The 13546-nt window shown below is 38.2% G+C and overlaps 2 protein-coding genes across 14 annotated transcripts in view; both read right to left on the bottom strand.

Annotated features, from left to right (window-relative positions):
• Positions 1-13546, bottom strand: part of Crtam (cytotoxic and regulatory T cell molecule) — a 91979-nt gene that overhangs the window by 13747 nt on the left and 64686 nt on the right. The window lies entirely within an intron of this gene.
• The window catches only part of Jhy (junctional cadherin complex regulator), a 70151-nt gene that overhangs the window by 13747 nt on the left and 42858 nt on the right, over positions 1-13546 (bottom strand). For all 13 annotated transcript variants that reach the window (XR_002391247.2, XM_004870903.4, XM_087212577.1 and 10 more), the window contains 2 exons: positions 8317-8963; positions 639-924 (listed from right to left, as the gene is read on the bottom strand). Coding sequence is in view for 12 of the 13 variants with exons in the window: in XM_004870903.4 (XP_004870960.2) it covers positions 639-924; positions 8317-8963 (933 nt within the window). In the remaining variant the exon portion in view is untranslated. The remainder of the gene's footprint in view (positions 1-638; positions 925-8316; positions 8964-13546) is intronic.

Raw genomic sequence — 13546 nt, 5'->3', positions numbered from 1 at the left:
TAACACTACAGCTACACTGAAGCCTACCTTGCCTCAGGTGTTCCACGACAGCAATGAAATTCAAAGTAATATGCTATTTGACACTAGAAGCAAGTGCTCTTTTCTGAGGGGTTTTTATTGGTTTTGACAGTGGAGAAATGCACAGGATATAAAAGGATTTAAGTGTGTAAAGGAGCTATAATGGTCAATCTTATCAGTACCATTTCAGAGGAAAGTTCATTCATTGGCTAGCCTTGGGATTTTACTGCAGCAGCGGGTGAGGTGAGGACCAGAAAAGTCCTCAGGTGTGGAGGAGCCAAAGGAGGATGTGGGGGAATACAGTGGCCATAGGCACTTTCAGTAACTCCACTTATTTGCTCTTCTTTTCAGAAATGAGAATGTACATGGAGCCTCTGTGTAGGATAGAGGGTGGGCGGGGAATCTTCTCTGAGGGAGTGATATTTAAGCTGGGGATAAAAGGAGGATTACAGCCTGTCTGCAAATTAGACCCTTCTTTGAGATGAACTGAAAGGATGTGGAAATGGGCATCCTCGGTAATGACCCTAATTCAGGGCTCCAGTTCAGGGAAACAAAAATCAAGGTCCATCTGCATTGTCAAAATTAAAAAGTTACGTGGCAGAAAATGATGCTTTTATTACCTTAACGCTGCTTCTTTTCCTGTTCTTTTTCCCCTTTTCTGGTTGAAACAGATAGCCTTCGGAATTGCTACGAATAATTTTCATTTGATTTCTCTCTGAACTGAGTTGGGATTCACTTTCCACACTGGACAAGATGGGCGGAAGTGTGATGCTGGAAAAGGACCCCTCCCTGGGCTGCACCTCGGCCAGCTGCACCAAAGCTTGCTGATGTTGTTCCATGATTTGGGTGAGCCGTGAATCTGGAGAAGCTCTAGTAGGTTGGTTGTATGAGGAAGAGTGGAATTTCCTTTGGGAAAAAAAAAAACCCAAAATTTGTTAAACTTGAATACATAAGACCAGCATAAAAGTCTTCACAAACTATTACCTTGTATATTTATCACTTTCTGAATCAAAGTAATGAACTTTAGCTTAATCTTTTCATGAATATATTAATTTCTTATGTTGAAATTTCTCTCTGTAAGACATTCAAATCTTCTTTGGCACTTAGAATAGAAAAAAAGCTCCACCATTTTGAAAAGTCAGAGACATTCCCAGTACTAAATTCCTCGAAATGTTAGATTAAATTAAATGGATATCTTTTAAATGCATAGCTGAATTTATAAAAGAGGCAAGGAATTTCTAGCAATGAAAAACAAAATGAAATTAAAACCAAAGCAGATTTTGGATGAGTTAAAGCTATGGCTTTCTTTCTGGGATTTTTGAATCTAAGGTATTGAGTTTTAGTACCTAATGTTTGTACAAGGTATGTCAAAAGTGAACCCAGAATATACTTTTATGCCAGAAGCCAAGAAGTGCTCAATGGCAAAAGGTGTAAGTCTAAAGGACACAGGAGCTGGCAAGAAGGGGCCCCCATTGCTCAAAATCAAGACAATTAGAACATACAGTGTACTGAAAATAATAGACTTTAACATATTTTTAAAAAGAGATCTATATTTAGGAAGAACCAATATATTTTATTTATTTATTTTTTTTGGTACCAGGGATTGAACTCAGGACCTTGTGCATGTGAGGCAGTCGACAGAACCACTAAGCTAAATCCCTAGCCCTAGGAAAAACCAATATAGTGAAAATGGCCATACTTCCAAAATTGTTAAACAGATTCAATGCAATCCCAATCAAAATCCCAACAGACTATCTCACAGAATTAGAAAAAACAACCCTAAAACCAGAAGAGACCTAGAATAGCAAAGGCAATTCTGGGCAACAAAGGCAAGGCAGAGGAGATTACAATCCCTGACCTGAAATTATACTACAAAGCTATGGTGATAAAAACAGCATGGTACTGGCAAAAGAACAGACCTGAGGATAAATGAAACAGACTAGAAGATGCAGAAACAACTTCAAACACACTCAGCCACCTTATCTTTGACAAAGAAGCCAAACACCTTCACTGGAAGAAAGATAGTCTCTTTAATAAATGGTGCTAGAAAAACTGGCTTTCCACATGCTGAAGATTGAAACTAGACTCATATCTTTCACCATTCACTAACCTAAAATTTAAATGGATCAAAGATCTAATATTAAAACAGAAACACTAAATCTACTGGAAGAGAGAATAGGTAGAACGCTTGAGGACATAGGAGTAGGCAAAGACTTCATGAACAAAACCCAGACCACACGGGAAACACTACAAAGAATCAACAACTGGGACCTCATCTCATTAAAAGGCTTTTGCATAGCAAGAGAAACCACCAACAGAGTGAAGAGACAACCCACAGAGTGGAAAAATTTTTTACCAGCTATTCAGATAAAAGACTGTTATCTAGAATATATAAAGAACTCAAAAAAAAAAAATCCGACCCCTCAAATTTAAGGAGCCATTGCAAGCCTGGGGATTTAGCTCAGTGGTTTCACCACCTGCTGCACAAGCATAAGGACCTGAGTTTGATCCCCGATACCAAAAAAATAATAATAATAAATGAATAAATAAATAAAGAGCCATTGCAAAAATGGGCATCTGAAATAAAAAGACACTTCTCAGATAATGAATTCGAAATGGCAAATAAATATATGAAAAAATGTTCAATATCACTGGTTATTCAAGAGATGCAAATTAAAACAACAGTGAGATTCTATCTCACTCCAGAAAGAATGGCTGCTATCAAGAAATCAACCAATAGCAAATGCTAGAGTGGGTATGGGGAAAAAGAAACCCTTCTCTGCTGCTGGTGAGAGTGTAGACTGGTGCAACCACTGTGGAAATCAGTGTGGAGATTTCTCAAAAAACTAAAACTAAAGGTTCCATTTGACCCAGCTATACCTCTTCTTGGTATCTTCTGGAAAGAATTAAAAGCATTGTACTACAGTGGTATATGCACACCCATGTTTATAGCAGCACAGTTTGTAATAACTAAATCTTGAAAATAGCCCAAATGCCCATCTACTGATAAAGAAGATGTGGTTTTTTAATACAATGGAGTACTACTCTGCCATAAAGAAGGATGAGCTTCAGACGTTTATAGCTAAATGGATGGACCTTGAGACCATTCTTTTAAGTGAAATAAATTGGACACACATATGTATAATACTGCATTGTTTCTTTGGTATGAGAAACTAAATGTGGAAATAAGGACTGAGATGTAAAATGGATGTTGGGAAATGAGAAGAAAGGGTTCAGATGGGAAGGGGAACAAGGGAGGAGAGAGGGAGAAAGGAAGGAAGGGACAAGAAAAAAAGCGAAAATAGCAGGAAAAAATGGAAACAAAGCTTTTGTAAATTTGGAGGGGAGGGGCTTGAGGGGGGAATGGGATAAAATCAAATAAAATTTATTAAAAAAAGAGATCCACATGAGTTTGAGGTCAGCCTAGATTACATATCAAGAACCTGTCTCAAAAAAAAAATCCATGAATCCATAGTGATACTAAAAAAGACAGAGAGGAGAAGGAGGAGGGAAAAAAAATCTATTTCAACAGAATGCCATGTAATAAATGTTGAAATATTGGTAGAATTATAAAATCAACCTTTTGCAATCTCTAATGAATGATTTAGGGAAGAACTGTCAGTGGATGCTAAAAGAACTGCATGAAAGTTGTTGGGAAATCAAATATTTAAACTGTCTTAAGTATTAATTACAAAAAGAAACCCACCTTTACAATAGTGAGAGATTGAGTAGACTCTACCTTAACCAGAAGATCTTATTTAGTATCAACAACAGTATGACATTTTGTCAGTCTGTGCCTTTGTTACAATGCAATACAAACCACACCAAACCAGCCATAGTGGCGCACACCTAGAATCCCATTTGTTCAGGAAGCTGGGCAGAAGGATCACAAGTTTGAGGCCAACCTGGGCAACTGAGCAAGCCCTTGTCTCAACATAAAATAAAAAAGACTGGGGGTATAACTCAGTACTGGAATAATAAATACATAAACTAAAACATCATCAACAACACACACACACACACACACACACACACACACACACCCGATCACCTATACAGTATTCTTGCCAAAAATGTTTAAATTAAAAATAACCATGAGAAAACAGATTTTATAAAGACTAAAAACAATGAAACTTAGGGGTTGAAGAATTTGTTCTAAATTTTTAGAAAAATTAAAGACACAAAAAAGCAAATGTCATACATGAATGTTGACAGAATCCTGGATTGGAGAAAAAAAAACCTCTCATCTATAAAAGACATTTTTAGAGCCAGATGCAATGCTGTGCACCTATAGCACCAGCTACTCAGGTGGCTGAAGCAGGAAGATCCCTTGAGCCCAGGAGTTCAGGGCCAGCCTGGGCAACATAGTGAGACTCTGTCGCAAAAATGAAACCAAACCAAACCAAACCAAACAAAACACGAGAGCAATAGAAAGGATGAAAGCTAGAACTGAGAAATGTAGAAAGTATAGCAAAATCACAAAGAAATAAGAAACAAGAGAGAAAAGATATAATAACTATCCTGTAGCACTCTGGGAGGCTGAGGCAGAAAGGTCACAAGTTCGAGTCCAGCCTGGGTAACTTAAGATGCTTAGCAGGACCCTGTCTCAAAAAAAAGAAAAAAAGGAAAAATGAAAGAAAAGGGGTGGGGATATAGCTAGGGCAAGGGCCCTAGATTCAGTCCCCAGTAACACACACACACACACACACACACACACACACACACACATTGGGTGTTATTTTCCAAGCCCAGCCGGGGCAACTTAGACCCATTTCAAAATAAAAAGTAAAAAGACCTGGGATATAGTTCAGTGTTTCCTGAGTTCAGTCCCTAGTACCACAAAACAAACAAACAAGCAAACAAACACAGAAAAAAACCCACACAGAGTCTTGGAAGAACACATCTGAGTAGCAAGGGTTTCTAGGAAGAGCAAGCAGAGAAGATGGCTGGAAATGACCCCTGAGATGATTTGAGATATCTTCCTAGAACTAAAAGACACAAGTTTCCGGATTAAAAGGGCCCAGCATATCTATGAAATAGAACTGTACCAAGACATATTATTGCCAATTCGCATTTTATTGGCAAAAAAGAGAGATCTGACAGCTTCCAGAGAATAAAACACACAGGTCATGTAAAAGGACCTGGAATAAGGTAGCTTTCTGTTTCTCAACCACAACACTAGAAGCAAGAAGACAGTTGTGGGGAAAAATGATTTTCAAACTGGAATTCTGTAAGACCCTGCCAGCTATCCATCGGGGGATGAGGGCAAAATAAAGATGAGGTCTCAAAACATTTCCCTCCTCAGCAATGGAGAAGGTTGTCTTCTGAAATAAGAGAGGAAATGGAGAAAGAGCAGGTAAGGAGAAAGCAGGAAGGCCAGTGATGGAGAGAAGTGAAGGGCATCTCCATGGTGATGTGAAGGGAGGCTCTGCAGGGTGACTAGGCACCACCCCAGAGGAAGGAGGTGAACAGGGAGTGCACGGAGACATGGGCATGATGAAGACTGCTCATGTTTCTAATCTCAAAAAATACCAGATAATGGGTCCAACAAAACAAGGAGGATGTGAGATCCTGAAAAGGGGAATCCCATGAGAAGAACGGCCCAGGGAATAGCAGTATAGCAGGTATAGAAAGATAAAGAAATTAAAGGTCTGCAAAAAGGCTGTCTCCAAGATAGGAGAAAGAACCTGGTGTGTTTGTCCCTGAGAAAATGTGTAAGGAGAAGCTACCGGAAAGTGGGGGAACCATTGGCCACATACACAAAAGAAGCAAATGAAAAAAAAAAAAAAAAAGCGCCAAGTGAAAAATGAAACAAAACAAAAAACATGACATTTTGGAAAAAATGAAACAAAACAAAAAGCATGATCATAGTGTTTACAATGGTAGACCATGAATCATAGATACATTGGCACAATAATGAAAATGCCAAATATTGGTCTAACCAAAAGTTATAATGTAACTGCCGTTTGTGAAAGATGAGTGAGTCAAGTGAAGCAGATGTAAGGAAATAAATCTTCACCTACCAGAACAGGAAGCCAAAAATATACCTACAGTGGATGCAGCAAAATATGCCAATAAATAAATACAACTGAGAATTATTAAAAATTCCAGAGGAAAAAGATGAAAAAATCAAAGTTGTGAATGATATTCAGTACTTTCATTATTATACCAGTGTAAATATGATTCACAACCAAGCACTGTGGCATGGACCACTGAGAGTGAGCAGTATACTGTCACTAGCCTAAGTGCTATTGGACTTGGATGAAAAATTTAAAAATAAAGAGAAAAAGTAATATTAGAAATGAAAAAGAACATGATTACATATAGAATAAGAGACTGAAAAATAAAATTTTATGTAAATATCATGAAAAGTTTTATTACTATATTTGAGGGCTGGGGATTTAGCTCAGTGGTTCCGCTGCCTGCCTCACAAGTGCAAGGTCCTGAGTTCAATACCTGGTACCCCCCAAAAATTCTTTACATTTGAAAACAGCAAAAATGGACATTTAATTTATCAGGCTGATTAAAGAAGAAACAGAAAGATTGCAAAGACATATAACCATTGTAATAAATCAGAAGTTTAAAATCTGTCCACAAATAACAATGACGAAAACAAAGACAAACCAACCAAACAAACAAAAACATTCATGGCCCAAATAATTTTGCAGGAAGATTCTATCAAACCTTTCAGTAACAGATAATTCCAATTGTATATAAAGTGTCCCAGAGGATGTAAAAAAAGGGCACAGTCTCAGCTTATTTCATAAGGCTGCTGTAATCTTGACAACACATCCAGACAAGGCCAGTGGCAGATTAGAAAATTACAAGTCAATCTCACTTCATGCAATCCTAAACAAAATGTTAACAAATCAAATCAAGCAATGTATAAAAATACAGTATGACAAGTTGTGTTAACCTAGGATCAAAAGAAAATCTGTTAATACATTTCATCATTGTTAAAGGGTTAATAGAGACTATTTTTCAATTGATGCAGAAAAAGCATTGATAAAATTTCATACCTATTTACAGCAGAAGTTCTTTGCAAAGAAAACTAGGAATAGGAAAGAAAGGAATTTTCTATCTCTGTATCTACCAAAAACTAAACATTATTTTTAATGATAGAAATGTTAGAAGCAGTCCCTCTAAAGCGAGAGGGAAAAAGAGCACACCTGTTCTAGGAAGCAAACTGTGAATCTTATTAAATGTACATTCTGTACCATTAAGTATCATACTTAAATGCCTTCAGATCAATTCCTATGTCTGAAATTGTCCACCTGTTCTGAAAGCAAGTTACTTCACGGTGCCTGATGCATCTTCTACAGCATGTTTGCATTAGATTCAGGACACATCAGGTGTACAGAAAACATGCTTCATTAAAGAGGATCAGGTAACTTTTCCTGAAGTGATTTAAAAAAGAACTTTTTCTTGTCTGCAGAAGTAATACACTTACACTGTACAGAACTTGAACAATTCAGAAAATATAAAGGAGAAACCAAAAATAACCTCAATCATCTCTTTTTCTATTTTTTTCTTCTGTGCACATGTTAACATAGTACAGTTCATACTCCTTGGGTATAATTTTGTACCTTTCTAGTTTATTTTTATAAAAGCATTTCTTTATAACTATAATTTCTAATGGTCACATAATATTTTTAGTGGTACAAGGGATTTGACTCAGGGCCTCATGCTTGCTAGGCAAGCACTCTACTATTGACCTACATCCTTAGACCTTTTTTTTTTGAGATGGGGTCTCACTACATAGCTTAGGCTGGTCTTAAACTTGCAATCCTTCTGTCTCAGTCTTTGGGTTTACAGGTGTGTACCACTGTGCCTGGCATTTGCATGATATTAAATATCATAATTTACCCAAGCATCTCCCCATTTTTTTATTTCTAGGTTATTTTTATAAATTATATTTTTATAAATGATATTTCTATGCAGACAGAATCTTTTGTATTATAGATTATTTTCCTAGGATAGGTCATTATAGTGTTGGAGATAATAATTGGTTTCCTCTACACAGTACTTGCTTCTCTCCAAACTGTTTTGACTGAGTCCCTGTGTCCTTCTCCTCTCAAATTTTCACTTAACTACAGTGGAAAAAGTAAAAGAGATAAGGGAGAGGAAAGAAAATTCATCTAAAGTGTACTGTGTTGGGCAGGAATCAGAGAGTATGTGAATTTCCCTCTCACCTGGCCCTTCCCAGGGGCTCCCCCATTCCCTTCTCCCACTCTCATCTTTCTCCAGAAGCTTCTTATTTCTCCTCTGAAAAACCACTCAAGAATAAGAAATTCTTACCATAGCATTTCTATGTTCTTATATTTTGTCTCTTCATAAGGTTGTTTGGGTTGCTTCTTATTTTCAGTGGCTTCATGAACATCCATGTCATAAGCAGATTGAGAGCCTTTCTGGCTCAAGAGCACATGTCTCTTAGAAAGTTCATTAAAATTGTTCAAATCCATGTTAGAAAGAGTGTAGATGGGTAATTGCTGATATGAAAATCTTTTCTTTTCTTCATCTCTGCATCGTCTTTCTTTATTAACATTCAGCACTGAGTGATGCCCAGTAGAGTTTTTGTATAATACCTTGCCAAAAGTCTGTTTCCGTAGAGCAAATACATTGGAGATTGGGATTTTTTTGGGATTCTGGTTCCTAAGGGCACTCATGTCTTGTAAATCATTATTAGAAGCATTCAAAAGCACAATTGACCCATGCTGATTTTGGTTTTGTTGCTGTCCGGGAGTTTTATTCTGGTTCCCTTGAATGTCAGTGAGCTCTTTAGTCACGAAGGACTTCATGCCATTCTGGTGTTTGTGCAGTCTCCGAACTTTGGGCTTCGCTGGTCTTCTGGAAGGTTGCTGGCCATTTATTGACTCAGAGGATTGACCTCTTGGGACATTGCTTGACTTTTTACCTTCATATTGAGAGCAGTGTTCCTGGTAATTCTAAAAAGATATTTTTGGTTAATGTAAAATTAGGAGACAGGTACTTTTTTCAAAAATTGTAGTATTTTTTGAACTGGGGGCTGAGACTTCTAGGAAGGGGAGCATGGAACTGCAAGCAGATAAGGAAAGAGCACAGAGAGCCCTTTCTATATTTCAGATAGTTAGAGGATGAACAGTTGAGTGATTTCTCCAAGCAATTTTAGATTGCAAGCCTAGAAAGAAACTGAGAGCTTAGAATGGGCTTTGTATTAAGGACACATCTTTGATTTAAAAGTTATAAAGGGGAATGTTATCAAATTGGCATGGCAGAGATGCTTTATGTCCAACGAGATGCACAGAAAGACAGTATAAATCTACATCAAACTATGCAAGCTTATTTGAACTGAATATTTCAAATATCCTAACCAGAAAACATCAGTGCTTTGCTTTACCACCCAAGTACAAGTTCAATATGAAATACAGCTCAGATTATTGGCTCTTCTTACTCATGCAGGTCAGAAGGTAGAAATGACCTCTCAGATGAAACAAATTAGATTTTATTCAGGGGATTCTACAAGTCTGAGCTGTGACAGGACATCTGTGAAACCACAACGGTTGTTTTGCTTCTGTCTCTTAATATAGCTTGTACTTAGGCAAGCAAACATCTGGGAGAAAAGATTTCAATTTCAGAACCATCTTTATGCTTTATAAAGACTAGTAACAACAAAATGTACTCCCGATATAAAAGATACACTGTGTAACTGTATTGTGCTATAGTCATTTAGGAATCTTTCTTAAGCAATAGAGTACTGATTACTCTGTGAAAAACTAGCTGAGTTAAGAGGTCTCTGGAAAGAATGATTAAACGTTTATTGTAAACAGTAAGATGAGCATATGTACCAATGTATTCTATAACTACAGCATATTTCTCTCTTTTTGAACATCTATATCTTAAAAAAAATTTGTGGCCTGTATCTATGCAATATTGATAAAAAAACAGAACAATTAGATGATTGGTGAAAAAAAAATCTTAAAGTGAGTAAAACATGTTTTCACTCAAACTATTTCAGCTTGCTAGGAAGAATGATTATATTACTGTGATTTGAGTTCAGCTTTTACTCTACCTTTCTGATGCAATCCCTATGACTATTAAGTAGTGTTCTATTCCTAGTGAAACCACATTACAGTGATAGATTGAGATTAGTGTACAGTATGTTCTTTTTGGAATTGGAACTTTCTGAGGGATTGACCATGCTCTAATTAATTTCTATAGACTCAACTTTTACCTGTAGGGCTCCAAATAAAGGGAAACTTTTTTTCTGTATCTAGATAAAGTTTTTTTCTTCCATGCAGTATAATGAGCTGCACGGCAGAAATGCAGGCAAGAAGACTGCAAATAGATAAATCCAAGAGAATCCTTCCTTGCAGTGGATCCCAAAGAAATTGCTATTTCACAATCTTAAAGGTATGTGCGTGAAACACAAAGGCTCTTTTCATGGCTGTCATCACTGCTTATGAAAGTCAAAAGAGCCCCCCTTTGCTATGATCTACAAATGTTAATGTTGATAATATTTTTTTCTTTTTTTTCTCCATAAAGTTTTGTTTTTTGGGTTTTTTTTGGTACCGGGGATTGAACTCGTGTCCTTGCGCCTGTGCAGCAGGCGGCGAAACTACTGAGCTAAATCCGCACCTCTCCATAAAGTTTATTGGTACATTTTAGGTATACAATATAGTTACATTCATCATTGGGATCTTATACCTTTACATGTATCTTAGTTCTTATTTTTTCCCCATTCCCCTGCCAATATTTTTCTTTTCAATATTTGTTCAGCCCTTAACTCTCTAGAGAAATAAATGATTCGGAACTCTTTCTGCTGCTGACTATAACTTTCTGTTTTCTCTCCTCAGTCCTATCAAAAAAACAAAAACAAAAGCAAAAACAAAAAAGAACAAAAAAACTTATCAGATTTCCCTTCTCGGGTACCAGATCTGAAATCGTGGGTTAGCACTTGATTTTAGTCATGTTGTTTCCTTTGCTGCTGACAACTCACATCACAATAGTCCTCTTCACAGGGTGCTTTATCAACAAGGCCAAGGACTCATCATTTTACAAACTTCAATTGTCTCAAGTGTTAAATCTGCTATTCACACAAATGTAAGTGCCAGAGATGGTATTTCAGTCCCCAGAAAGGAAGACATTTATGGTTTGATGTGATTTCTCTCACCTTCCAAGCAGCCTACTTGAGATCTGTGGTTTACTGAAGATTTATTACCCTACAATGGAGGCATCAGGTGTCACTCTTTAGGTGGCAAGACCTGAGCCCCCTGAAGTTAATATACAAAGCCATTCTCAGGCTATTTAATCTCCATCAATGCTGAAATCCTCTATTTCATCCTGCTCTCTCACTGGGCTCCTTTTGTTACCAACAACTGCAATCGGTACATCCTGCATGCACTCAGAATAACTGCTTAATGGCAGTAGGTTTTCGTGTCACATATGAAATGTTAGTACTGAAAATCTTGATGCCAAATGCTGGGATGATAATTTCTTAGTAAGACTGGTCCTTAGTCATTAATGTGCACTCATTACTGTGCCACCCAGCGGAGGCCTCCAACTCTTGTGAACAGCATTGTCTGGCTGTTTCTGTCTTACAGATCTCCTGCTTACATGTGATAGGCAGAAGGAAGAATGCAAGCTCCGATTCTAACTGGAAAGCTCATCTGCCCTAACACAAAGGCCAATCTTGGCTGCCTGACTCAACCCTCAAGTCTTGAGATTTGTATCTGGCCTCTAGGATCAGCTCTGAGGTAGAGGAGCTTCTGTTGTGATCTGTTTTTCTGCTGCATTCATTAATAATAAGGTACAAGTTCTTTGAGTTTCAGTTACAAATCCCATCTGATAATAAAAAAAAATTCGAGCAGATACTAATTGGCTTTAATTTTCACTGTTGGAAAGGAAGGACTCAGTTCAGATGAATAGAAGAGGCGTAGAATCTAATGATAGTGTTTGAAGCAAAATCAAATTCACAGCTCTTTGGGAAGATTGTTTAGGGGGTGATTTCAAGGACCATGACATTACTTAAAAAGATCCTTCATTCCTTTCATAGTGTCATTTCCTTTTCCTTGTCTAGGAAGTCAAGAATTATTTTAAAGTGGCAATAAGGGGCATCTTATTTTATCTTTTTAAACATGTACTTAGTTGGGGAACTTTCTATCTTTTCTCCTGACAATATACATCTCACTTGGTTCAATGACTTCTCCCCAATCCATATGCAAAATCCTAACCTTCCCGGTGCTGGTTTTAAAAGATGGGCCTTTGGGAGACGATTGGGTCACAGGGGTAGAGCCTTCTGGAAAGACAGGGCCAGTGCTCTTATAAAAGAGGCCCACGGTAGCTCTGTCATTCTTTTTCACCTCAGGAGGACCCACTGAAAAGGTGCCATCGATGCCCTTCACTGGACACTGAACCTGGTGGTTCTTGACTTGGGATTCCTCAGCCCCCAGAGTTGTGAGAAATAAATTTTTGACATTTATAAGCACTCCCCCCACAGACTCTGGTTTTTGTTACAGCAGCTCAAACAGACTAAGACAGCAGGGAAGGATCTTCTGTGGGTGGAGTGTTCTCCTTGCCATTGCCTGGCACGGGTGCTGGGCTAAGTACTTCGCTCAGTGTGGGTGTTCCATTGAATGGGACTTCAAAGCTTGTGAGGATCCCAGGAGAGCACAGGACAATTCTGGACAATTAGACCTACGTGGAAAAGTTCAATGAAGGGAGAATACATGGCTCAAAGTAAAGTTTTTATTCATCTACAAGACTCTCATATAAAAAGTAGTGATCATCAATTTTCAGATTTTTTTTTGTGGCGCAGAACCCTGGACATGCCAGGCAAGTGTTCTATCACTGAGCTATATCCACAGCCCCATACCTGGTATTTATTTTCTTGCCTCACTCTATCTCGGGTTTCTCATTGTTTCTAGCGTGTAAATGTGCTTAATTCTCCTCTGAAAAAAGCAAAAGCTACTCTTATTCCATCTGCTCTCTGTTTCAACTCTACCTGTCTCTCAACTCAGAGACAAGCTTCTTCCCTGGGTAGGCTGCACTGGCCTCCTCTTCCTACCTCTCACTGGGCCTCTGCATGCAGGGCAGGGTTCTTGGTTCTTGTCCCTTCTCCCACTCCTCATAATCACTGGGCCATCTCAGCAATGCCCAGAGCTTCAATCCACAAGGAAGACTTCATGGTGCAAGTGGACATGGCTAACTTTGACATCTGTCCTGAGTTCTACGATCAGATCATATTCCTCCTCCTCCAAACTCAAAATCAGGCCCCGTCCTGTCCTCAGACTCTTCTTTCTTCCCCGGGGACAAAAGCTTCCTTTTTCTCCCTCAGTGTCACTGGTGTTACTAATCCAACACTTAGACCCACCTCTTACTTTCTATCTAAGCAGGTACTAAACTTCCATTTCCTAACCATTTCTGCTCAGAGGCTGAGGGACCAGGTGCTGTCCTGACCTGCCAGAAGTTTAGCCCAGTGGTCAAATCCACCCACACTGCAATATGAAGATGTTCTTCTAGGAAACAGAACCCTTGGGAAAAACAGGTAGGG

Source organism: Heterocephalus glaber, unplaced genomic scaffold (genome assembly GCF_053883595.1).
Source record: "Heterocephalus glaber isolate CG9 unplaced genomic scaffold, H.glaber_assembly_v1.0 deba00001431, whole genome shotgun sequence".
Lineage (NCBI taxonomy): Eukaryota > Metazoa > Chordata > Mammalia > Rodentia > Bathyergidae > Heterocephalus > Heterocephalus glaber.
The sequence above is the reverse complement of the archived record's forward strand: the minus strand, read 5'-3'. Positions and strand labels throughout refer to the sequence as shown.